The sequence below is a fragment of the Myotis brandtii genome, unplaced genomic scaffold (assembly GCF_000412655.1).
Source record: "Myotis brandtii unplaced genomic scaffold, ASM41265v1 scaffold240, whole genome shotgun sequence".
In the NCBI taxonomy this organism is placed as follows: Eukaryota; Metazoa; Chordata; class Mammalia; order Chiroptera; family Vespertilionidae; genus Myotis; species Myotis brandtii.
Genome location: NW_005359064.1, coordinates 118,162 through 141,837, shown reverse-complemented (window position 1 = coordinate 141,837; position 23,676 = coordinate 118,162). Strand labels below are relative to the sequence as shown.

The 23,676-nt window shown below is 39.1% G+C and overlaps 1 protein-coding gene across 1 annotated transcript in view; it reads left to right on the top strand.

Moving 5' to 3' along the window:
* The window catches only part of LAMA1 (laminin, alpha 1), a gene marked incomplete at its 3' end in the record, with an annotated part of 154,155 nt that overhangs the window by 15,619 nt on the left and 114,860 nt on the right, over nt 1-23,676 (top strand). Inside the window, exons 3-4 of the mRNA XM_014540244.1 lie at nt 17,097-17,267; nt 17,854-17,966. Of these exons, the coding sequence (XP_014395730.1) occupies nt 17,097-17,267; nt 17,854-17,966 (284 nt within the window). The remainder of the gene's footprint in view (nt 1-17,096; nt 17,268-17,853; nt 17,967-23,676) is intronic.

Below are 23,676 nucleotides of genomic sequence, written 5' to 3'. Positions count from 1 at the left end.
TAACAATGTTGAGTGTCCCTACCTATGAATAAGAAACATTTCTTCATTCATATTCTTTAATTTCTCAGAAATGTTTTATAGTTTTTATTATATTGGTCTTGAATTTATTTTGTTAATTTTTTTCTTAAGTATTTTCTTCTTTCTCAATAAAAACCCTGGAATGCATGGAGAGTGGATCTAGCCCAGGGGTGGGCAAACTTTTTGACTCGAGGGCCACAATGGGTTCTTAAACTGGACCGGAGGGCAGGAACAAAAGCATGGATGGAGTGTTTGTGTGAACTAATATAAATTCAAAGTAAACATCATTACATAAAAGGGTACGGTCTTTTTTTTTTTTTAGTTTTATTCATTTCAAACGGGCCGGATCCGGCCCGCAGGCCATAGTTTGCCCACGGCTGATCTAGCCCTTCTTTGGAATTCCTGTTTCCAGAATCTCCCTGTGAAGTGTGTGGCTGGCCCAGCTGTCTGTAGCTTGCTCCTGCTGGGGCCTCAACCTCAAGCTCCTGGAGCTGGGAGCTTTCCCCATTCATTTTCTACTGAGTTTATGACTTTTACAACAACATGGCTGGCCATGTGTTTCCACTCTCTGCTCCAAATCAAGTCAGCTTTTGGGTCTCCAGCAGAGAAATTGCTGGTTTCACGCTGGCCTCGCCCTGGTAATAATGCTGATGAGCTTGGTGAACATGGACAGCCCTGGGCAGAGGGCTGATCTCTTCTAGTGGTTGTATCTGAAACCCTGGCAGATTTTCATAGAGAAAAGTTTCCCGATTTATTGTTAGTTTTCACTTGATTCAGAGTCCTGAAATGGTGGTGGTGGTTTTTTTTTTTTTAAAATATATTTTTATTGATTTCAGAGAGGAAGGGAGAGGGAGAGAGGGAGAGATAGAAACATCAATGATGACAGTTATTGATCGGCTGCCTCCTGCATGCCCCCCACTGGGGATTGAGCTCACAGCCTGGGCATGTGCCCTTCACCAGAATTGAACCCAGGACCCTTCAGTCCACAGGCCAAACCAGCGAGGGCTGAAATGGTTGTTTTTGAAAATTTTGTTCAGTTATGTAATTATTCATATTGGGGGAGGGTTTTCAACCTCTTTATCCTGCCATTGCCAGAAGTCCCTCTGAAATATTTTAATGTATACAGATATCTTGACTACTTGCATTTCTCTAATGAGAATCCACGTCTATTATTCATCATGCCATTAACAATTTGCCAATTTTACTAATAATCCATTTCTGATATTCCACTTGCTAAGTAATAAAGTCCTAATGTTTATGGAGACAAATAACAGAACACAGTTGTGGGTGCCTCTGGACTATGGCAGCCTTCCTGACTGGAATACAGCTGACTACCTTTGGAAGGTGCAGCATCTATTTTAATGCTAGTTGCTTATGGGTAGTTTAACATGAGTAACACACACACACACGGGTGATACCAGACTTTATACTGAAGTCTTTTAATTTCAGATACTGTACTAGTTACTGTTTATGTGTAAATGGATGTTCATCTTGAGTCAAAGCTGTTTATGTCCTCAGTGAGTAATTGTCATCACACTGTAGTGAAGAACTCTGGAGGATTTGAAGTCCCTGCATCCAAACAAGTGCTGTATTGGAAGCTTGGGAGTGTAGTCCCAGATGTTGCAAGAAGGGTTGACATTCTGCTATACACAAAGTAGGCCCCTAAACTTGCCAGCTTTTTCAAGATGAAAGCCATGTGTCTGGAGAAAACAGCAGGTAGGGGTCTGTGCTGAGGCGCTAACTGAGAAGGAAGAAACACAGTAAGTATGGAAGGTGCAACTTAGAACTTAAACTGAAAGATCTCAGTGTTCGAGAACGTATCAGTTAGAGATTTGCAGTTTGCTCAAAATGGGAAACCTGTATTTAACCCCAGTGGAGTGTGGACATTTGGTAAAGGAAGGACATTTGGTTTTTTAGTGTCTTTTTCACAAAGAAAATATGTTACAGAAGATGTATGTAAATGTGGTTTATTTGAGAGTAACCTATTATTGCGGTCTGGCCTGGGTTCTGATTTCTTTATTGTTAACATGTGGAAATAAAGTACACGTTCTCTGCCTATATACCTGGTATCATAATAAAAATATTATAAGGAAGAACTTAGAAAATAAAAGGGAAGTAATATTAAAACTCTTATTTTAATGAGATAGAGAAAGAGGAAAGAAGAGGAGAGAGAGAGAAAGTCTGAAGGGTACTGCTGTGGTGATGAGTGGTGTTTCCTTGACCCTCCTCATCTCTATCAGCTGTTTTCTTCATCAGAATGGGGAGATAGCCCCACCTTCTATGAATGGCCCTGCTTTTGCTCTCAGAGGCTCTCTCTCCATCACCTAGACCTAGAACCTGGAAGCTCAAATGCAAGGTCCTGAGGCATCCAGGGAACAGATGTCCCGCTGTCTTCTCAGACCCACCTCTCCCCACCTTGTGCAAAGCCATCCCTGCAGGCCCTCTGTGAATAGACACCTGGAGGAGCCTCATCCTCTGCCACATCAGACTGGTCGGAATTCCAGTAACCAGAAGGACTGGGGCTTAAATGGGCGGCCCTCTGTCGGAAATTAGCTAGTGCTATGTAAATGCCCTCCGTTTAAATTTTAACATTATGTTATAACCATTTCACCACGTCTTCAAAAGCATTGTTTTCAATATGAAGGAACCAGACCAGTGGCAGCATCATTTAAGGGGAACAGGGCTGAAAAATCAATCCACTGGTTGGCTTTAATAGATTTCCCTATTGGATGCTCAGTTGACCTTGTTTGTATGTTGTGTCTTTAATTTTGGAGCCATTAAAGGTTCTTTCCTTTTTACAGTAAGCCAAACCTTTGTTTTAACTGAAGCACCTCATTCCCTCTAAAAATAGTTGTCAAAGCTCTCCAAGAATTGAGTGCAGGATGGGAAGTCTGGAGTTCTGGTTAAATAGTGACAGAAAGTTGCTGGAGTAAGCATGACCTCACTAACCAGTCTGATGATCTTTGTGCCAAGTTTTGGCTGAATTGGCCAACTCTAGAGTGTTAGAACTGGAAAAAAGCCAAGAGATCATTTTTTCTCTTGGACTTCAAGCAGCCACCCCAGGAAGATGCTCAGCCATGAAGCATCTCAGCCCCCCTCCCCCAGACCTACAGAATCAGAATCTGCATTTTAATGAGATCTCCAGGTGACTTGTGTATATAAAATTTGAGAAGTACTTCCTCTTTGCAAGCTTGTGCATAGAATGACATTCTAATATATGTGCATAGTTAGGTCATAGTTATTACATTTGTGACTGCTAAGGTTCATCTTCCTCTGTCTTTAATAGTACGGCATTATTAATTCAACCTTAGATCATGTTGATATTTTTCATAACACTGTCCTCATATTGTGTATCTCTATCACCAGGAACTGTAATGTCTTTTCTACCTTTGCCAAGACTATGCTGTGCTGGCAGGAGGATTTGGGGGGAAAAGTAGAAGGTCTTGCATATATCCTTATTACACTTGTGCTCGTTTTACTTTGGCCATTGTTGAGATTCCACTAACTCCACAAACCACACATAAGATGTCTTTTAATATCATTACCTAAATTAGGGTTACTAATATTAAACAATATTATTATTAAAGAAGGAAGTGTTGGGCACATGGGGTGGGAAACCCAAGTGTCTGCCCTCAACCCAATATATGTTCTGTTGCTCCTCTTGTTTGGGGAGATATCTTTTTGGGAAAGCACTCTTCTTTCCACTTTCCCCACGAGGATGCACCTGTTTGGGGAATGATTTCCTTTCCAAGGAAATCAGTGCAGGTGGAGACCTCTAGGGTGGCTGTTACCGGTGAGACGACAAGACCTCAGTTCTTGTCTTCTTGAAGGAAAGATTTCAGTCAAGAGACAAAGTGCAGCAAAGCAAGTATGAGTTTTTATTGGCCATAGCAAAAGCACCCTCAGGACAGTGAAACAAGGAAGGGTTTAGCATAGAGAAGCAACAGGAAACCCTAGGCTGGGCTGCTTTGGCTCACTGGGAAGTCAGAGAAAAAGGGGCCTTGGAAACAGGTTCAGGGGGTGAGCCCAGAATGAGCTGTCACTGCCCATTGCTCCCCTGGTTACAAGTCTCCTGGGACCCTGTGAATTTAGGAGATGCCCACCTGTGGGGGAAGGAAAGGGGGAAGGGAATGGTTCAGTGCCTACTGGGTCCTTCATCCAGAGGGTTTTTATTTCTCTCTTGCAGGAGGGAATCTTAGGAGAGGTCCCAGAGAAAGATTTCAATAGACTATTCATCAGCTTTCCAGATCTGCCCTTTCAGGGTCCTGGTCTCTGCTGATTGGTCAGCATCAGGGCAGGGGTCATTAGTCATTACAGCTGGTCCTGGCATCACCCACCTGGGCTTGCTGCTTTTCTGGGCCTAAAGCTTAACTAGAATGGAGGCCTAGGTTATCTCTAGGGAGGAAAGGTCACAGGGTCTAAAGTGCATGACCAGTGATATGAAGATCAGGGGGTCCAAACTGCATGATCATCGATATGTTAGGGAAGGAAAGGTTACCTTGGGGCCAGGTCCTTGTTTTCTCAGTTTTGCCCTTGCTAGGCATCCAGGGCTTTCTGCCCTGTGACCTTCTGTACCTGGCCCATCATCTCTGCTCTGCTATGTCTGTCTAATTGCCTATCACAGAATTAGCAGAGACTCACAAGTTGTGTGACAGAAGGAAAACCTGTGGGTCTGTAGTGTGATGGAGGCCAAAAGAAGATAGTGTTTAAGAAAGAGAGAAAGGTCATTTTTGACAAAAGCTACAGTGAGATCAAGTAAACTGAAAGTAAACTGAATGTTGGGTTTGACAAAATGGAAGTTAATGGAGGCCTTGAAAAGGGCAATTTATTGACTTAAAGGAACAGAATTCCAACTGAAGTTGAGTGAAGAGCAAATGTGAGGCAAGGAGCTGGAGACAGTGAACACAAGTCTTATAAATGTCCTTGACATAGTAACAGCTTTTTTTAAACAATGGGAAAACTATTATATTTAATGTATGTATCTATATAAAGAGGAAGCCAAATTTTAGAAAACAAACATGCAATTTATTGACTTAAAGGAACAGAATTCCAACTGAAGTTGAGTGAAGAGCAAATGTGAGGCAAGGAGCTGGAGACAGTGAACACAAGTCTTATAAATGTCCTTGACATAGTAACAGCTTTTTTTAAACAATGGGAAAACTATTATATTTAATGTATGTATCTATATAAAGAGGAAGCCAAATTTCAGAAAACAAACAAACAAACACCAAGGGTACTGGAACTCAATATTATTTATACAGTATTATTTAGCCCAGTCAATTTACATGTTTCTCTTTTATTATATAGGCTAATTTAACTCTGTACTTTTGATGGAAGTGTTTAGTTCTTAAATATATTTGTCTACTGTTGGTCTGCCAGGTGAAAGATAGCTCAAATGAGTTATTTGTTTGTAAAATGTCCCTTTAGATATGCAGTAGAATAAAAGAAGCTGTAGTTGGTGGATCGGGGTCATTGTACTGGAGTTCAGGTTGAGGTAGTGACACCATCTCGAATGCGAAATGATTTTATCAGAGGTTCTCGGACACTTGTGAGGATCATCCTCAGTTGAAGCTCCCACTAGGCACTTCCAGGGCCGGCTACGTAATTTGAAAAGCTAATGCACAATGAAAATGTGGGGCCCCTTGTTTAAATTATGAACAATTTCAAGATGGTTTCAGCAGAGCATTAAACCAAGGGTGACTACTGGTCACACACACTTATGAAGCAGCCCTGGGCCTATTCCTAAATGAGGATGCCAATGTTTCAAAGCATAAGCAAGTAAAATCTATACAATAGAACACAGAGGGGCAGAGGAAAGGTGAAGAAATAACTGAGACCTTTCTTTTTTTTCGGAAAAATTGGTGGTCTTTGGAAGTGTTTGGGCTGATGAACATGTTGAATTGATGTTTTCAGGTATTTCAAGTATGATATAAAGAGTACAAATGTTATAAATGATAAAATGTCACGAGACTTCATCATAACTCAGCAGAGCTAGTGATATTCAGTGTCAAGGTTGTCCTTGCTTTTGGACTTTCCTTTAAGAGGAGTTCACTCCTGTAGGGACTTGGGAAGGATATAACATTAAAAAATACATTCGAACTTTAAGCTGCTTTTGTGGTTTGTCTGTGTGCAATTATGATTTCGATCAGGTAGAATTATTTAAATCATTACTCTTCAATAACAATTTAAATTTTTTGGCAACAAAAGAGAACAATTCATGAATTATGTTTTTCTCTGCAACAGAACTTCTATGCTGAATTAAAAGCTGCAGTGTCATGGAATACAAGTATTAAACAAGCCTTTGTGGGAGGAGTAGGTGAACCCTGATAAGGCCCTGTTTTCTACAGACAATGCTTGAGCCTTGCTTGCTCATAGGCTTCTTTATCTCACAGTGAAAACTCTGTCTTTGTCAAGGACATCTTGAGCCCATTGCTATGGAAATGGAAGTCTAGCAAAGCCCTGCTAATGTCTTTCACTCACCAACCCCTCTGGTTTTTCGGAGATTAATCTTCTCTTCGTTTTCCCATGTGAGAAAAATAAAATCAACCGTGTTAAAGGTCAAACTCTCAGGAATTTGGATTGACTTTTCCTCACTGTTTGTGTGAGGGTCTTTCTTTCTCTCCCTCTCTCTCCTTCTCTCTGCCCCTCGGCCCCCCTTCCCCCATCCCCTTCTCACTGTGCTGGAAAGGGCCTTGGAATCTCTAGAAGGCTTTTCTTTTACTAACAGCCATCAATGATTAAGTTGGTTTAGTCCAGAAACTGAGTACTTGCTTTTGTGGTGGGTGGGAGGGAGGGGATGAGAGCAGCTATTCTCTAGTTAGTGCTTCTGTGGGGCTGAAGAGCTAGCTCCATGTCTGCAGGAGACTCAAGCTACCCTCACTTAAAACCCTCCCAAGTGTTAGATTTTTCTTTATTTGAGAAATAAAATAACTATCTGGTAACATTTGGATAATTCTCACTGGCAATGAAAGCCCTGTTTGTTTCATAATAAACAAGCAAGACTTCCATGTATTTCAACATTAGCTTTGATGTTTTGTTATTTAAACACTCTGAGAATACCAGTATTTGATATACAAAACAAGCTCATTTAGCAGTGATTAGAATGGTTTTTAATTTATTATGTTACATGAAATAGAATTTCTTTAAATATTGTACTCTTGTTATGACAAAGTATTTGGCTTAGGTTTCTCATGGGAAAGGAGCAGAGGAGTAAGGAACCACTTGTAAGAAGTTGCTATCAATTGCTGATCAATCAGAAGTAAAAGTGATGCAGGTGTTCCCAGGGTTCGGGGACCCGAAGGCCACCGACACATTGTGGTTCTTGGCTTTGTGCAGGAAAGAATTCCCAAAGGAGCCAGCATAGAGCTCAAAATGAAAGGGAATTTATTAGTGAAGGAGTGAGACAGAGAGTGGGCTATTCCACCAACAGAGCAGCCTCTCTTTCTGGGGATTTATTTCTTTTATTGAAGCCCATTTAATCGAAGGACAGGGCATTCAACAAGGGGGAGGAATATTCTTGGGGGGCGGGGGGGGGGGGGGGGGCGGGGAAGAAAAGGGTAGAGACCTCTCCAAAGAGCTCTGTTTGGCCATTTTGGGTCCTTATATGGGTTTTCTTTTCAGATCATGGTTGCTCAGGGGGTGTGCTTAGTATGCTAATGTATTACAATGAGTGTATAATGAGGTGAAATTAGTTGCCATGTTGGATCAAGCTTGACTTCTGCCAATTCTAAGCCAAAAATCTGTGCTGAGCCAGCCCCAGGTCTCCAAACTCAGCCCCACATAGGGCTCCGCCATGGGTGAGCCTGAGAGGGGGCGGTGGAGGATTAGAAAAGACAGACAAGAGAAGAAAGCTGGGCGCTAGGTGGGACGCTGCCCTCTCTGATGGAGAGAGAGTGCCAGGGCCTGCAAGCTGAGTCTTTATTTTATAGTCAGATTCCATGAGGCAAAGTAAGGGTGTGGTTACAACGTTCTTGCGGGTTTCAAATCTACTCAATTACATGCACCTGATCAAGCTTTGTTTACTTGCTGCACCTCCCGCAGCCCATATCACTCAGCCACGTGGGGCTACAGGTTCGGACCATAAGGTCAAGCTTACAACTATAGCCTTTGGCTATAACTGTGCTGGGAGGGCTTTGCCCTCCAAGCTGGGACTTGCACGTGGCCATGAGAGGATTGTGCCCTCTCATTAGTCCAAGGCTTGAACCTGTCCAAACGCTGTAGCCGCTCTCCACAAAAATCTGTTCGGGGTTGATATTACTATCCCCTTATCAGTCCAACCATTTCACCATACACCCTCTCTCTAAAGTAGGAAAACAGTTTTATTTATGCTTATGTTTCAAATACATCTACTTCAAAATATACAGGTATATTTGTATTGTTTTCTGTAAAAAAAAAAAGTTTGAGTTAGGATAAATTTTGCTACAGCTTGTTAGTGGACTCCTGAATATACTGGGGTTGGAGATGCACTATTATAAGGAATTTCCATTTAAACCCTCCCCTGTCTGTACCCTTCTCTCCTTTTATAAGTGCCATCCTCGACATTTAGAGGGAATGTGTCCCTAAAATATGTTCGAATGCCAAATGCAAGAAACCAAATGATAACTTACATTTCATGATAGTGATCTTGTTTCCTGAGAGGGAGAGGTTAAAGGTATCATGAAAGTTCTGGTTCAGGCCACCTGGGTGATATGGAGGACTCATTTTTCATTTAGTTCTGCTGAGCTGGAGGCAGCTGCTGCTCCAGGCCCACCTGGTCAGGTTACTTGGGAGCTCAGCAGGACATGAACTCTTAGATTGGCCTGAGTCCCTCTCAATCACCTTCACAATCGACCCGCATGCAAAGGCCAGGGACCTCCTGGAACTAAGTTCCTAGACCAGTGGTTCTCAACCATCTGGCCCTTTAAATATAGTTCCTCATGTTGTGACCCAACCATAAAATTATTTTCATTGCTACTTCATAACTGTAATGTTGCTACTGTTATGAATCGTTATGTAAATATCTGATATGCAGGATGGTCTTAGGCAACCCCTGTGAAAGGGTCGTTCGACCGCCAAAGGTTGAGAACCGCTGTCCTAGACGAAGAGGTGGGGAAAGGAAACTAACAGTGACCTATACCATTAGCTCCTCCCTCACCTTAATGGTTAACCAAAGCACTTTCCTACCAGTGTTCTTGACCTTTTGGTGCTCTTTGGCAAAACTCACAGACCTATTCACAGCATGTTTTTAAATGCATAAAAATATAAAGAAATTCAAATATATTAAAATAGAATGCTAACCATGCATGGCTATCTCCTTGTCACTTTTGAGGTAGCTCTTCCAGTATCACCTTCTCAGAGATGCCTTCATTTGTCAGCTTGCAGAACAATGAAAGAAGATTGTGATTGACAAATGTGCAATTAACATACAGGGATTCAGCAACATACAGAGTGTTTCAAAGGCAACTATAGACAGAGTAATAAGTTAAAAAAAGAGAAAGGGTCTGGGAAGGAGGTTAGGAAGGGTGACATATGTGAGCAGATCTAACAGTTCTGCTCAGCCTTCTTGCTGTTCGTCCCCGGAGTGAGCGTGAGGGGAGCCTGCATTCTGTCTCCTCCATGCCTCTCTCATGATGCACATCACTGGCTGAGTGTGTTCCTTGCATTTAAAGGTAGATACTTTCCTTATTTGGTGGCCCTTATATGCAAACCAACTACTTCATACAAAATTTAATCACAAGGACAGAGACACAAATACATGAAATATAACCATAAAAGTCTATATTTGAGAAAATTTGTATTAGTGATCTCCACTGATAATATGAAAGTAATAATAGCCATTCTTTATTGAGCGCTTCAGATATTGTACTAAGCTTTTTACCCACATCATTTCATTTAATGCTCACAAAAATCCCCAGGCACTATGTTTCTCATTGCATAAATAAGGAGAGTGACAGGTAAAGCCCTTTAGCTGGCAAGTGGTAGACCTGGAATTCAAACTAGGGGGCTGTCTGACTCAAAAGCCATTGTTCCTACCACTTCCCCAACACCACCTGGTTCCATAGGCACTAATGATTCTAACAGAGTTCATATAAAACACCTGATTGGAATAATGGACACTTCTATTTTAAGGCTGGACAGGTTAGATATTAAATATGCCATAGGAAATAGAACTTAACTGTTTTGAAAGAATTCCATCACACACACACACACACACATGCACACACACGTGTTGAAAAACAAAATTCAAAATTTTAAAGATCTTATTGGTTTTATTCAGTGATTCATGAATCAGGCAGCATTCAATCTAATAGAAATAAGCTTGGATGAGCTGTATGAAATGAAAGGGTTTTTATAGGCAAAAGAGAGCGGGAACAAGGAAGTTATACTGGGCAAAAAGACAGGTTGGTTATTGCAAGATTGCTTTCCTTTTAGAGGATGGCAAGGGTCTACCCGCAGATTACCTGACGAGTGCTGATCAGGCAATTCCTGCATGACCGGTTTAGGATTCCATTTCTGGGAGAGCTAGAAACTGTAATTAAGTTTTGGTTTGGCGACATGGGATTTAATAGGAGCAACTCCATTTGGGGTTAACTGTGTGTGTGTTTTTTTGTTTGTTTGTTTTTTATCACTGAGGAGTAAGCAAGAATCCAGAAAGGGATATTGCCATAAGCTTAGATGGGAAGTACAGCCAGCCTCTGAGGGTCCTTCAGCTTGGGATCAAGGTCGTATGAGACATCAGTTGTTTCTTCTGCTCCTCATCAGGTGGATGTCCTGAAGAGGGACTTTCAAATAAGCAAAGAAAATAATGCTACTTTATGTTTCTATTTGGTTATTTTATCCAAGAAGATTAATTGTCTTTGCCATTCTGTACATTCATTAAATGGAAAAAAAGCTATTCTTAAATTATTTTCCAAATAGTGAGAGAGAGAAGTAAAATTCTAGAATCATAGTATCTGAGGAAAAATGGGTTCATAGAGGCACTCATTTAATAATTGAGGAAATAGAGGCTCTGAGAGGTTGACTGGCCAGGCATATTGTTGGTTAGTGGTGGAACCAGGATGACAATCTAGATTTAAGCTCCTGCTTTGTGCACTTGCTGGTAATCCAAGACTGTGAGAGAACATTTCATTCATTTACTCATTTTTTCATTCAGGTCCCAGATATAGGACATTCACAGGGCCAGAGGCTGGTCTAGAGCAAACAGAACAGGATTCTGCCCTGAAGGAACTCATGTGTTAATAGAGAGTTGTTTATATTTTTTGGAGAAGGATAGTGAGGGGAGAAGAATTGGGGGGAGACTGATCAGCAAGTTAATGATCTCTGTGTAAATGGTAAGTGCAGGGAGAGGGCATGCTGATGTAAGGCAGGACAAAAGAAGAACATTGTATTAGCCTGGAGTTCAGGGAAGACCTGGGCTTAGCTTGAAGGATGAGTAGGGAATGAACGGATATATGAAAGGTGCAAAGGAAGGAAACTGAAATCGATTTGGAGAGCAATGAGGAGCCATATAAGGATTTTAGACCTGCTCTTGCCTGGGCACATGCCCTTATACTCCTGCCTGGGTTATGCCCAACTGAATTTCTTATTCTAGATTCTCTCCTCGAATCTATTTTTAAGTATTGCTGCATTTTTAATATTATACTTATTGGAATATATTTATAGATGTCTGTCTTTCCCTCCTGCTTGTAAGAATCTTGGGGTAGGAATAGCCCAGCTTCTTCATTTTGGTGTCCCAGGGAGAAGCCTGGCATAGTGCTTTGCACCTAAGAGGCTCTCATTAAAAATGTATTGAACTTTTTTTTAAGAGTTCATGTTTTTAAAGTATCTTTATTTATTTCAGAGAGGAAGGGAGAGAGAGATATCATCGATCAGCTGCCTCCTGTACACCCACTACTGGGGATTGAGCCTGCACCCCAGGCATGTGCCCAGACCCGGAATCGAATCATAACCTCCTGATTCATAGGTTGACGCTCAACCCCTGAGCCACACTGTCTGGGCAAAAAATTTATTGATCTTAATACAACGCTCTCACCTGCTTTTTACGACATATGAATATGTTGCTAAATGTGAATTCACACATCCTTTAAAAATTTGTCATTAGAATACCTGAGATATTATTAGAATACCTTAACTATTAGAAATTTATGTCATTAGAATATCTAAACTATATTTTTAGAATACTTTGATGTTATATTCTGGAAGAGTATTAAATGTTTCTAGGATTTCTCACTAACTAATGCCATTTGTAGCTGTTTGAGGTCCTGCTTTTGTTGTTCAATAAGGTGATACCATATTTCAAAGAGAGTTCTGGAAACAGGATAGTTTATTAATAATTGCAGTCTCCCCTAATCAATTTATAGATATTTACATGATAAGTGGGTGAGATTAGGGAAGTGAAAGTTGTAATTATGGGGGAAAAAAGAATTTGAATGTTTTTTAAAAGTCACAAGTTTCTCAATTCAGAAACTTTAAATTCCTATTTTTTCAAATATCTTCATGGATTGAACAAGTAGCTTTGACTGTTTTTCAGAACAAAAACTCCTGACACCAGAAGCCACTTTTATTATTCAATTTTATAAAATATTCATGATCTTTAATTTCATGCTGAGAAAAAATGACCTGAAATATCACCACACATCCTTTAACTAAGAATTGCAAATCATTTTTACCCCATAACATCAAATGATATGGATTAAGCAAATAGCGTTTTGTAGTACTTGTGTTGTTTTTTTTTCCAAAATAGAAAAAAACTCATTAGAAAAAACTTTCGCTTCTCTTGCACACAAATAAATCGTGAAGGCCCTGAGCCATTGGCCCTGAATCATTTCAGAAACATTGATAAAGAAGGTACCCTGAGCCTCAGGGCTAGTCAGCATTATATATACTCTCTTTTAAGGTGGTGAAGAGATTTTCTACTGGGAAAAACCCAGAAGCCTCTAAAAATGAATTATTCAACTATCAAAGTCTCTCAGCTGAAATCTTTGGTAATTGTGTGTAGTAGCATTTTTGTCAGCTTTGTGGTAATTTTTCATCTAACAGTAATAAAGGAATTTCTAGCAGATTAATGTGGTCCTGAAATGTATTTAAGAAAACCAAATGTGTTCAGGCTGTGAAGAAAATATTTTTTTTTTTTAAGCTACTGGTGAATGAGAAGGAATTTATTTCATGCTCCATGGAGTTTGGCCTTATAAAGTCTTTAGCTACTAGTTAAATACAGGGATAGAAAAATGATTCCATTGTGTGCTCTGAATGGGGGGAAAAGACAAATTAGTATTCCAGTAATACTACTAGTAACTAAAGTAAATAATGTCTCTCAACAAAAATGTGTCGTCTAATTTATTAAGTGACAGCTAAGTAATGGTAAAACTTGTCACGTGTGTCCTGCAACAGCCCTCCTTCTGCCTTTGATTTTTACATGTAAAATCAAACTTTTGTTCTTGGTAGGTTCTTGATCCCAGCGCCCTTTCTCACCCTTTGATTTCCCATCCTTCCTCCTAGTTGAAGCTCACATAGTTTCCCTTTTATTGAAATATTTCGGTTGTCTTTGAAATGATTCAGCAACCTGGGGGACTTTTTAAAAGAATTCTTTTTAAAACATGTTTTCTCCAGTACATATTTCTAACTTTCTTTCATCTTCTAGCAGATGTGATCATATGCAACCAGGAATAATAATAACTATGAAGAGTAAATGTAATATATATATAAGGAATAATAATTTTAGTAAATAGTTTTTATTCAAATACTAGGATATCTGAGAAGAAAGATTTATTTAATTTTAGGGAAAGATAATCAGGGTATATTTTTGAAATTAATTATTTAAAGTTCTTTTTTTTACACAGCCATGCTGACAAAGGAATTTATCTTTTATTTTTAATTAAAAAAAAGCATACTTAGAATACCAGCAAGGTAAGGAAATATGAAAGTTCTTTACAGCCTTTCTAGGGCAAGAACTTCCTGATACTGATTAGTACAACTGAAATACTATTTTTATGTCCACATTTGGCCTTCCTTTTCTCAGGGATTCAGAGCATAGACTCCTGAGTACAGCGAGCAGGGTGCCCTCAAGACTGCCCCACCCCTTTCACCCCCACTCCTCCCAGTAACTCAAGGTCTCCTGGATGGGAGGGAGCCCTGGGCAGAAAGTGGGGAGTTCTCTTGATGTGGAGCAACTGGAGGGGAGAATAAAGAACAGTGGGAGCATTTGTTAAGTTATCTGGTGAAGTGTTTGTTGATAGAAAAATGCATTGTTAAATCAGTACCGGTGACCTTGGCTTCTCTTCCTTGCTTGACTAGCCTGTGGAAGGGAATGGAGAGAGTTGATTGTACTGCAAATCTAAATGCATACATGTGCTTCAGAGCCAGGAAAACATCACTTAGGTATTCGGATAAAAAAGACACCACAGTTTAAAACCATATTGTATTTGCAATTGTTAACTCATAAGATACATTCGAACCAGATAACTAGAATGTTATGGTCATAAACGATGGAGAAAATTAATATTTATCTCAGTATCAAACAATAAATATCAGCTCCTTCTGCCATTTAAGTATCACTCCCAAGAATTACATGTCACTTCAAGAAGTAGATCATTCCATAAAGTGTAAGTGCCTAACTGGTGGTTGACAGAAATAATAATTTGGGCCCAGCTGGAGTGGCTCAGTTGGTTGAGCATTGTCCTGTGCACTGAAAGGTTGCCTGTTCAATTCCCAGTCAGGGCACATACACAGGTTGTGGTTTGATCCCCAGTCACATATAAAAGGCAACTGGTCGATGTTTCTCTCTCTCTCTTTTTCTCTCTCTCTTTCTCCTCCCTCCTCCCTCCCTCTAAGCATGTCCTCAGGTGAGGATTAATAAGCATAACTAATGGACACAAGACACTGGGGGGTAGGGGAGGCCTGGGGGAGGTAGACATATGTAATACTCTTTGTAATACTTTAAGCAATAAAACAAAATTAAAAAAAATAATACTAATTTGGGGAACTGCATAATTAAAGATAAAGATTCATCTGTTTCCTCATAAAGCCTTTTTGATTAAAAAATAAATCCCTTTAAAGGAATATGATAAAAATGAAAAACTTTAAGTTAAAAATGAAAATATAATATAACATATTAAAGATAGTATATGATGTGTCTGTGTTATGCTCCAAAATTAATAATTAATGCTCTAACATACAAATATCCAATTACTATTTTCTATTGAGAAGCTAAGGGACTGTTGACTTGAATAGGGTCATTCTGCTGTGATAGAACTACTAATAGGTAGCTCTGTTTTATATGGAAAGTCTTTGAAAGACTATCTAATAAGTTACTTTTTAGCCAGTCAGAGAAAGATAAATATCACTCATTTGTGGAATATAATGAACAACATACACCAATGAACAAAAATAGAACCAGAGACATAGAAGCATCGAACAGACTGTTCAAACTATGAGGGAAGGTGGGGCTGGTGGGGGTTAAGAGATCAACTAAAGGACTTGTATGCATGCATATGAGCATAACCAATGGACACAGACAGGGAGGTGAGGTCATGTGCTGGGGGGTGGCAGCGGCTGGGGAATGGTCAATGAGGGAAAAAGGAGACTCATGTATTACTTTAAACAATAAAGAATTTAAATTAAAAATATAAAAAGATAAAAAAATAAAGATGGGCCACTTTAAAAAAAAGTTACTTTTTTTAGGTAGGTGGCAAGTCTTTAAATTTAGGAACTCTTACAAAAATAATCATTTTTATTTTATAAATTAAATCATTAAAATATTTATAATAAAGATTATTGACAAGATTAAGCAGTACCTAAAAAAAATAAAAGTCGAAGACATGAATTCCTTCCATATTACTAACGTTAGATTGTGCTTTTAAAAAATTTCACTGGAAAGGAAATATTTCAGAAATAACATTGACTCTATATTCTTTATAAAGAAAAGATTATCTTCTGTGATCTTTGAAGATCAACTTCTAGTAAATTAGAAAAACACCACTTAGCTAAGACCCCGCCTTTCAATACTCTCTCTCCATTCACGATGCCCTTTCATGTAGAAGCCTCTTCAACATCCTGTACATGTGCTTTCTGGGTCTTCATAGAATCTCACTGCTATTATCCTCTCATCCCAAGATAAAGTCAAATCTCTAAAGAACCTAATGGAGGTATTTTCCTCACAGTCATCGAAAAATTGTTTTCTGAATAATTTGGACCAGCTGCTTAAAGATAAAATTCACTGGAGACAAAAGAACTGTACAAAGGCAAAGATTACTACTGAATTGAAGAGAATTTGGGAAAAAATAGATCTTTGTGCTCTCAAGTTTTACTCACCAAAGAAAACAGGCCAGAAAGGAGGAGGAGAGAGCAAAGTATCCTGGGTAATGATAGGAGAGACCTTGTAAGTGCCAGCAGAGGCGCCTGGAACAACATGGGCAGGAAATGGATGCCCTTCTTTTAAGTGAAAGGTGTTTGAATCTCATTGGCATATATGTGCACTGGATCATTTGAAACTTCTTAAAATCTATTTTCCCAACATTTCATGAAAAATTTGCATCAGAAAAGCAGAAAGAACTGTACAGTGAACATCTATCTTCCCACTGAGAGTCTACAATGAGCATTTTACTCCACTTTGTTACCTGTCTGTCCCTGTAACCATCTCTACCTACCCATCAATCCAGCTTATTTTTCGGTGCATTTCAAAGTGAGTACACTTTACTCCTAAACTGTTCAGCATTTACACCAACATTTTTTATGATTTTTTAAAATTGAGGTAAAATTTACGTAGAGTGGGACATACCAATCAACTCAAATCTCATGCATTCTATGGTTTTTCACAACAGCATCGTATGATTTTATTACCTCAGAAAGTTTCCTCGTGTCCCTTCATAGTAAATCCCCACCCTCTGCCACTGCTGGTCAGAGTTTCTTCTCGTAGATGAGTTTGTCTTGTCCTAGAATTTCATATAAATGAAACCACTATGTAACTGCTTTTGTGTAAGACTTCCTTCACTCAGCACATAGATTTCCACTCTCTTTCTGATTCACCTGAAAAGTGAGATGAAGTAATCCTATCCTTTTCTATTTCAAGTGGCTGAACTGATTTGGTGAATTTTCACTTTCAGGCCTGTTTCCTGCCATTCTCAATCTTGCCAGCAATGCTCACATCATCACCAATGCCACCTGCGGTGAGAAGGGGCCTGAGATGTTCTGCAAACTCGTGGAGCATGTGCCCGGTCGACCTGTGCGGAACCCCCAGTGCCGGATCTGTGATAGCAACAGTGCTAACCCCAAAGGCAAGTGTTGCTCCTTCTACTTGGAAGTACCCGTGGGAATCTATATGTTTTGAAATGATTGTGAAGCCTTTTATTAGGAAACCGTGAGAACTGTGTTGACCTTCACTGCTATTCATTTCCATTAGCATACAGTTTAGAAGTTAAAAATTTTAAACCAAAAGCTGAGAGGTATGCATATTTTTATTCCTTTTATATTTTTATTTTTTATAATTTTGTTTAATTACAGTTGATATGAAATATTATATTAATTTCAGCCACTATAGAAAGTAGTATGGAGGTTCCTAAAAAAATTATAAATAGAATTACCATATGACCCAGAAGTTCCACTTTTGTGTATTTATCCAAAGAAACCCCCGAACACTAATTAAAAAAGGCATATGTATCCCTACGTTCATTGCAGCATTATTTGCAATAGTTAAGACTTAGAAGCAACCTAAGTGCCCATCGATAGATAAATGGGTAAAGATGATGTGGTACATATATACAGTGGAATATTACTCAGCCATAAAAAAGAATAAAATCATGCTATTTGTGACAACATGGATGGATCTAGAGGGTATTATGTTTCTATTTTTTTTTTTAACAGAACGCCATCCAATATCAAATGCGATAGATGGCACCAATAACTGGTGGCAAAGTCCCAGTATTCAAAATGGGAGAGAATATCACTGGGTCACAATCACTTTGGACTTAAGACAGGTAGGTAAGGCAAGAACTGTTGAAGAATGTCTATGGGTTGCTGACCTTTGGGAAAGTCTACCTTATTTCTAACCATGTTTACATTCTGTTCTCACTGTTTTTCTGCAAGGTGAAGTTAAGCGATATACAAAAGTAGTCCATGGTACCATTGCTTGTCACATTTCTCATTCCCAGGAATCTTTGAGAAAATGAGTGAAATTTTTTTCAGTGGGGTTTGATGTTCTTAGAAACTAAGTCAGCAGGGCCTATGTCAGACTGTGTACTAGATGACGACAGACACATCCATGTATTTTCTGCCTTTCAAGCTTATTATCTTGCTACTAGAGGCCTGGTGCATGAATTCATGCACAGTTGGGATCCCTCGACCTGTCCAGCAACTGGGCCCGATCGGGGCTGTCTTGCCTAGTCCATATTGGGGTGATCGGGGTTGGCTGGCTGGGGGGTGGGGGGGACTGCAGGAGGTTGGCCAGTCAGGGGGAGGGACTGTGGGACATTGGCAGACCATGGGAGGTTGGCAGTGGGAGCACACTGACCATCAGGAGGCAGCTCCTGCGTTCAGTCCTTTGGTCATTTAGGCTTTTATATATATAGATTATCACTGTGCCAAGTTACTGTAGAAAATAAGGCTTAGAAACAAAGGAGAATAGTGTTAAACTTCTTGACCATGCCTCACCCTTGTCATGCTGTCTGTGAGGGCCATGAGTAAGGTGGAGTAGTCCAGTACTTCTGTGAGCAAGCCTTCAGCTTGAGTTGGGAAAGACAAGGTATAATTGGCTCAGGCCACACTTGCATCCTCTGGATTTGCTTCAAGACCATGCAGTAGAATGGAGAAAAATATGGTATGGGCCCTGGTTGCACCCAAATTTCTGAAAATGGGTAAAAATTATCTGAGTCAAGGGATGAAAAAGAGAGATGTCAGCTATTGTCACAATTTGATTTCAGTTCTCAAGAAAAGCCATTGCATGATATTCTTATTTATTTCCATTCGATTCTCTTTTGTTAGAACTCTTCAATATCATGTAAAATGTCAGTTGAGACAAATAGTTGAAATGTGCACTCTAGGATTGTAATAGGAATTTTGGAGAGTTAATGACGAGTTATTATAATTCTTTGAATAGGTAATAGTTTAAAAATGTGCAAGATTTTAAGGAGAAGACACGGCAATTCTGTGTATATTTATGTGCAAGGAACTTTTGATCTCTTATAACAGTAAATAAGGTAATGACCAACATGTACAGCTCAGGAGACATTTTTCCAAGTTTAGGTTCATAGTATTATGTAAGTAAAATAACATTTCTGATGCTTTTCAGCCATATGTCCTGAATTAATGTCATGCTTTAATATTTTCAAACCCACCTAGAGAAAAATAGATAAAGGAACTCCCTTTTTGCCATGGAATTTGTTTTGTTGTTGTTTTTTTAAATACATTTTTATTGATTTTAGAGAGAGAGAGAGAAGAAGTGAGAGGGAGGGAGAGAGAGAGAGAGAGAGAGAGAGGAGACAGAGAAAACATTGATAAGAGAGAAACATTGGTTAGCTGTTTCCTTTCACCCCCTCATTGAGGATTGGGCCCACAACCCAGGTATGTACCTGATCAGAATTGAATCAGTGACCTCTCGGTGCATGGGAACAACTGAGGCACACTGGATTTTGTTTTTATTTCAGTCAGAAGGATGCTTCTGCAGGAGAATTTGATTTTCCCATCACCTTTTCAATTTATTTTCCTTTTTTAAGGGAAAAAGTGTAACCATTTTCATCAGAAATGTGGTGTTATATGAGTTTGGCCAAAGAAACTGCTGGACATTTTATGTATTGACTTCAAATGCATCTTAGACTGTCCTTTGTCTTGCAACATGTCACGCTTGACTTCATCCGGAAGGGAAACCTTTTGCTTTAGGTTGAATTGCGTCAGCTTGAGAAATACCACAGGGGTATCAGTTTTAGGTCTTTAAGGCATATTTTAAAAACAGGCATGTGCAGTTGACCCTTGAATAACACAGGAGTGAGTTAGGGGCACTCTGCATCTACAGATTCCCAACCAGGAACTGAAAACACGACAGGAATTTATTGAATTAAAACCCATGCTGTTCAAGGGTCAGCTGTGCATACAGTTATAAACTGCTAGGTAATTTCTAGTGTTTTAAGATAAGCTTAAAAATTAAGATTGTTTAAAATAATTAGTGCTCAGTGATTTCTTTACCTTTTACACAATGCAAAATCTCTGCTGTGCTTTCATTTTTTTTTTTAAAAGTGCATTATGTTTACATTTGAGCAAAACTTTCTCAGATGTATTTATTTATTGAACCTTTTTATTTTGGATATATTTAATTGTGTAGAAAGAATATTATTATGATATGCATATACCCTCCCTTGAGGCTCAGGGATTTTTCAACATTGTTTTGTTTTTCTCAGCTTGCTGAACACTTTTTCAAGTTAAATGCAGTCATTGTGACATTGTGCCAATACAGTATTTTTTGAATCTTCTAAAAATAAGACATTTGTTCTGAATAGGCACCATGCCCTTAGCAACTCTCACACAATTAACAGTAATTAGCTAATAACTATTTTTACATCTGTACCCAATTTTCCTAATTTAGCCACCAGTGTCTTTTATAGGTGTTTTTTTTTCCAAACCAGGATCCAGTAAGAAACATGCATTGCATTTGATTGTTGTGCTTCTTAAATTTCTTCTAATCTGAATTGTCCTCCAAGTTTTTAAAATTATACTGACATTTTAAACAGGCTAGGCCAGTGATGGCGAACCTATGACATGCGTGTCAGAGGTGACATGCGAACTCATTTTTTTGGTTGATTTTTCTTTGTTAAATGGCATTTAAATATATAAAATAAATATCAAAAATATAAATCTTTGTTTTACTATGGTTGCAAATATCAAAAAAATTCTATATGTGACACGGCACCAGAGTTAAGTTAGGGTTTTTCAAAATGCTGACACACCGAGCTCAAAAGGTTCGCCATCACTGGGCTAGGCTAATAGTCTTGTAGAACAGCCCACATTCTGGGTCTGTCAGATTGTTTCATCATTGTTTTGTTAACTTGTTCCGTATACCCTCTATTTCCTACAAACTAAACTCAGCTCTAAAGACTCGAAATTCCAGTTAAATGGCTACTTCGGTTGCACCCCAGCTTGGTTGTCTCTGTTGTAATGAGACGAAATTTGAATCCTGTGTAGCTGTTGACAGCCCGATCTCTCCCTTATAAAGTCATCTCCTTTTTCTCCCACATCACACCCTTGTTTTCAGGTTTCACTGACACTCCAATCTAGAGCATGGTTACACCTTCTGATGACTTTTTCCTATTGTCAAATCTGCATGTTTCTCTGGCAAGCCAGCCATTAGCCAGGTACTAGTTAATTTCTGGATTATACACCCCGCTAAGGCAGAGGCCACAGCTGTCTTCTTCCTCTTCCTCCTCCTCTTCTCTCTCTTTTCTTTCCTTTCCTTTCCCGGTTAATATTTCTTGAGGGTTGCCTGGTTCACTCTTATAGGCCCAGACATTGGCAGAGTTGAGGCACTGAGTGAATCATTGCGGTGCTAATAAATGCTTTTTCACATTCCCCTCCTCTTTTTTGTTTGCAGCCTGATTAAAAGATGACAATCAATAAACAAGCCTTTTGACTTCTTTGTTACATTCCTGTAAAAATGTGCAATTAAAGTATAGGTTTCTAAAGTAAATTTATAGACTTTAATATAATTAGAAGTCATAACAGCTTCATATTATAAATGTGTTCATGTACTTTAATAACATGTCAGCTCCTGAGGTTTCATGACCAAATTAGTCACTTTCATTATGTGTTGGCTATGCTGAAGATATGGTTCCCAATCTTGATTCTCTGGCTGATCATCCCATTGAAATTATGATATTTTTTTTAGCTTCAGTGTATGATGTTTGGCTGCCTGAAAGATAAACTGAAGAAAATAAAAAGTGGTGTTATCAGAAACTCTATAAATGTTGTGTGGTTTGCAATAAGGTTTAACTACAGAGTGTTTGCTTTAGTAACATATTACAAGAGGAATGATTTGATTTATTTACTTCTTCAAAATAGTGCCTACTATTTATTTTTTACACCGACTCACAACATTTTAGAATTAACACTTAGGTACTTAGTAATACCTTACTTTTATGAAAATCTATGGGTATTGAATGAGTGTGGTATTTTTGCTTTAAGGAAAATAACAAACGTAAAACTAACATACTTGTGTTAGTTTCTTTAGCACTACACCACGAGAGTGAGCCAGGGACCTTTTGTGACAACTTAGAATTTTACAGAAATTCTTCCAAGAGAAAGAGAGCTTGCACATTTGATGGATCTTGAATTGTATAATTGTCAACATTCTTTCAGGCCCTGATAATTCTCTTACTAGGTACACTTTATGGTAAAGCTTCTCGATAAAAGACCCCAAGGATTTCCAGTTTGAGACACACTACTTTAAAAGTTAATACACTGGGTAGGTGACAAGATACTCAACATCTTTACTCATTAGGGAAATGAAAGTTAAAACCACAATGAGATACCACTGCACACTCATTAACATGGCTATTGTAAAAAAAATTGAAAACAGAAAATAAGGGATGGGGAGGATGAAGAACAGCTGCCCCCTCATGCCTTGCTGGTAAGAATGTAAAACGATGCAGTGCTGTGGTGACTTCCAAAAGGTAAACATAGAATTTCCATGTGATCTGGCATTTCCACTTCTAGGTATATTCTCAAAGAAATTGGAAGCAGGAATTCAGAGAGATATTTCACAGCTATATTCATAGCAGCACTATTCACAACAGCTAAAAGGTGGAAGCAACCCAAGTGTCCAAGAGTGAATGGGTAAACGAAATATGGCATATGCATAGGATGGAATATTATTCTGCCTTAAGAAGGAAGCAAATTCTGATACATGAAACACATGGTGAAGGAGGGGTGAGGAGTTACTGTATCATGGGTGCAGAATTTCAGTTTGGGAAGATGAAAAAGTTCTGGAGGTGGATGGTGGTGATGGTTGCACAACAATGTGAATTACTTAATGCCACTGAACTGTGCACTTAAAAATGGCTAAAATGGTAATTTTTGTGTCATGTATATTTTACTACAATTTTAAAAAGTTAATGTATATGAAATACATGCTATTATGTATCAGCTAGGGTCCAATCAGGGAAGCAGAAACCATACCAAGTATTTAAAGGAACATATCTAGTGTGAGGGACTGGTTAAATAGTGTTGGAGAAGTGGAAAGGGAGTTCCAGGATAGCACTGAGATAGTAAGGGCTGAGGAGAACTTAGGGAGGTGATTGATGGGTTATTTGCACCTACAGGCTTGGAAGAGAATGTTTTACCTCTGATTGGTGATGAGGAGGCTCATATGGGGAGTGCTGGGAGGCTGGACGCTGCAGTCAAGTGCTGTAGCCAGGGTGAAGGGCACCAGCAGAACAGCAGGTACACAGAGAGGAGCAATACCCCTCCCAGCCTCCCTGCCTCCCTCCTCCAGCCTCCCTGACTCCTCTAGTATCTCAGCCTCCTGCTAGTACCTCCACTCAAAGCCCCACAAAACAGAGTTTAAAAGGTAGATTTGCTTGGCAATCCGCACAAATACTATCTTCTCAGTAGGTGATTACTTGTACCTGGGCAATGAAAGAAAAACAGAGATGCAGCTTTAAAATCCTGGAGCAGAATTTTGTTACAAAGGACTTTCATTTTATA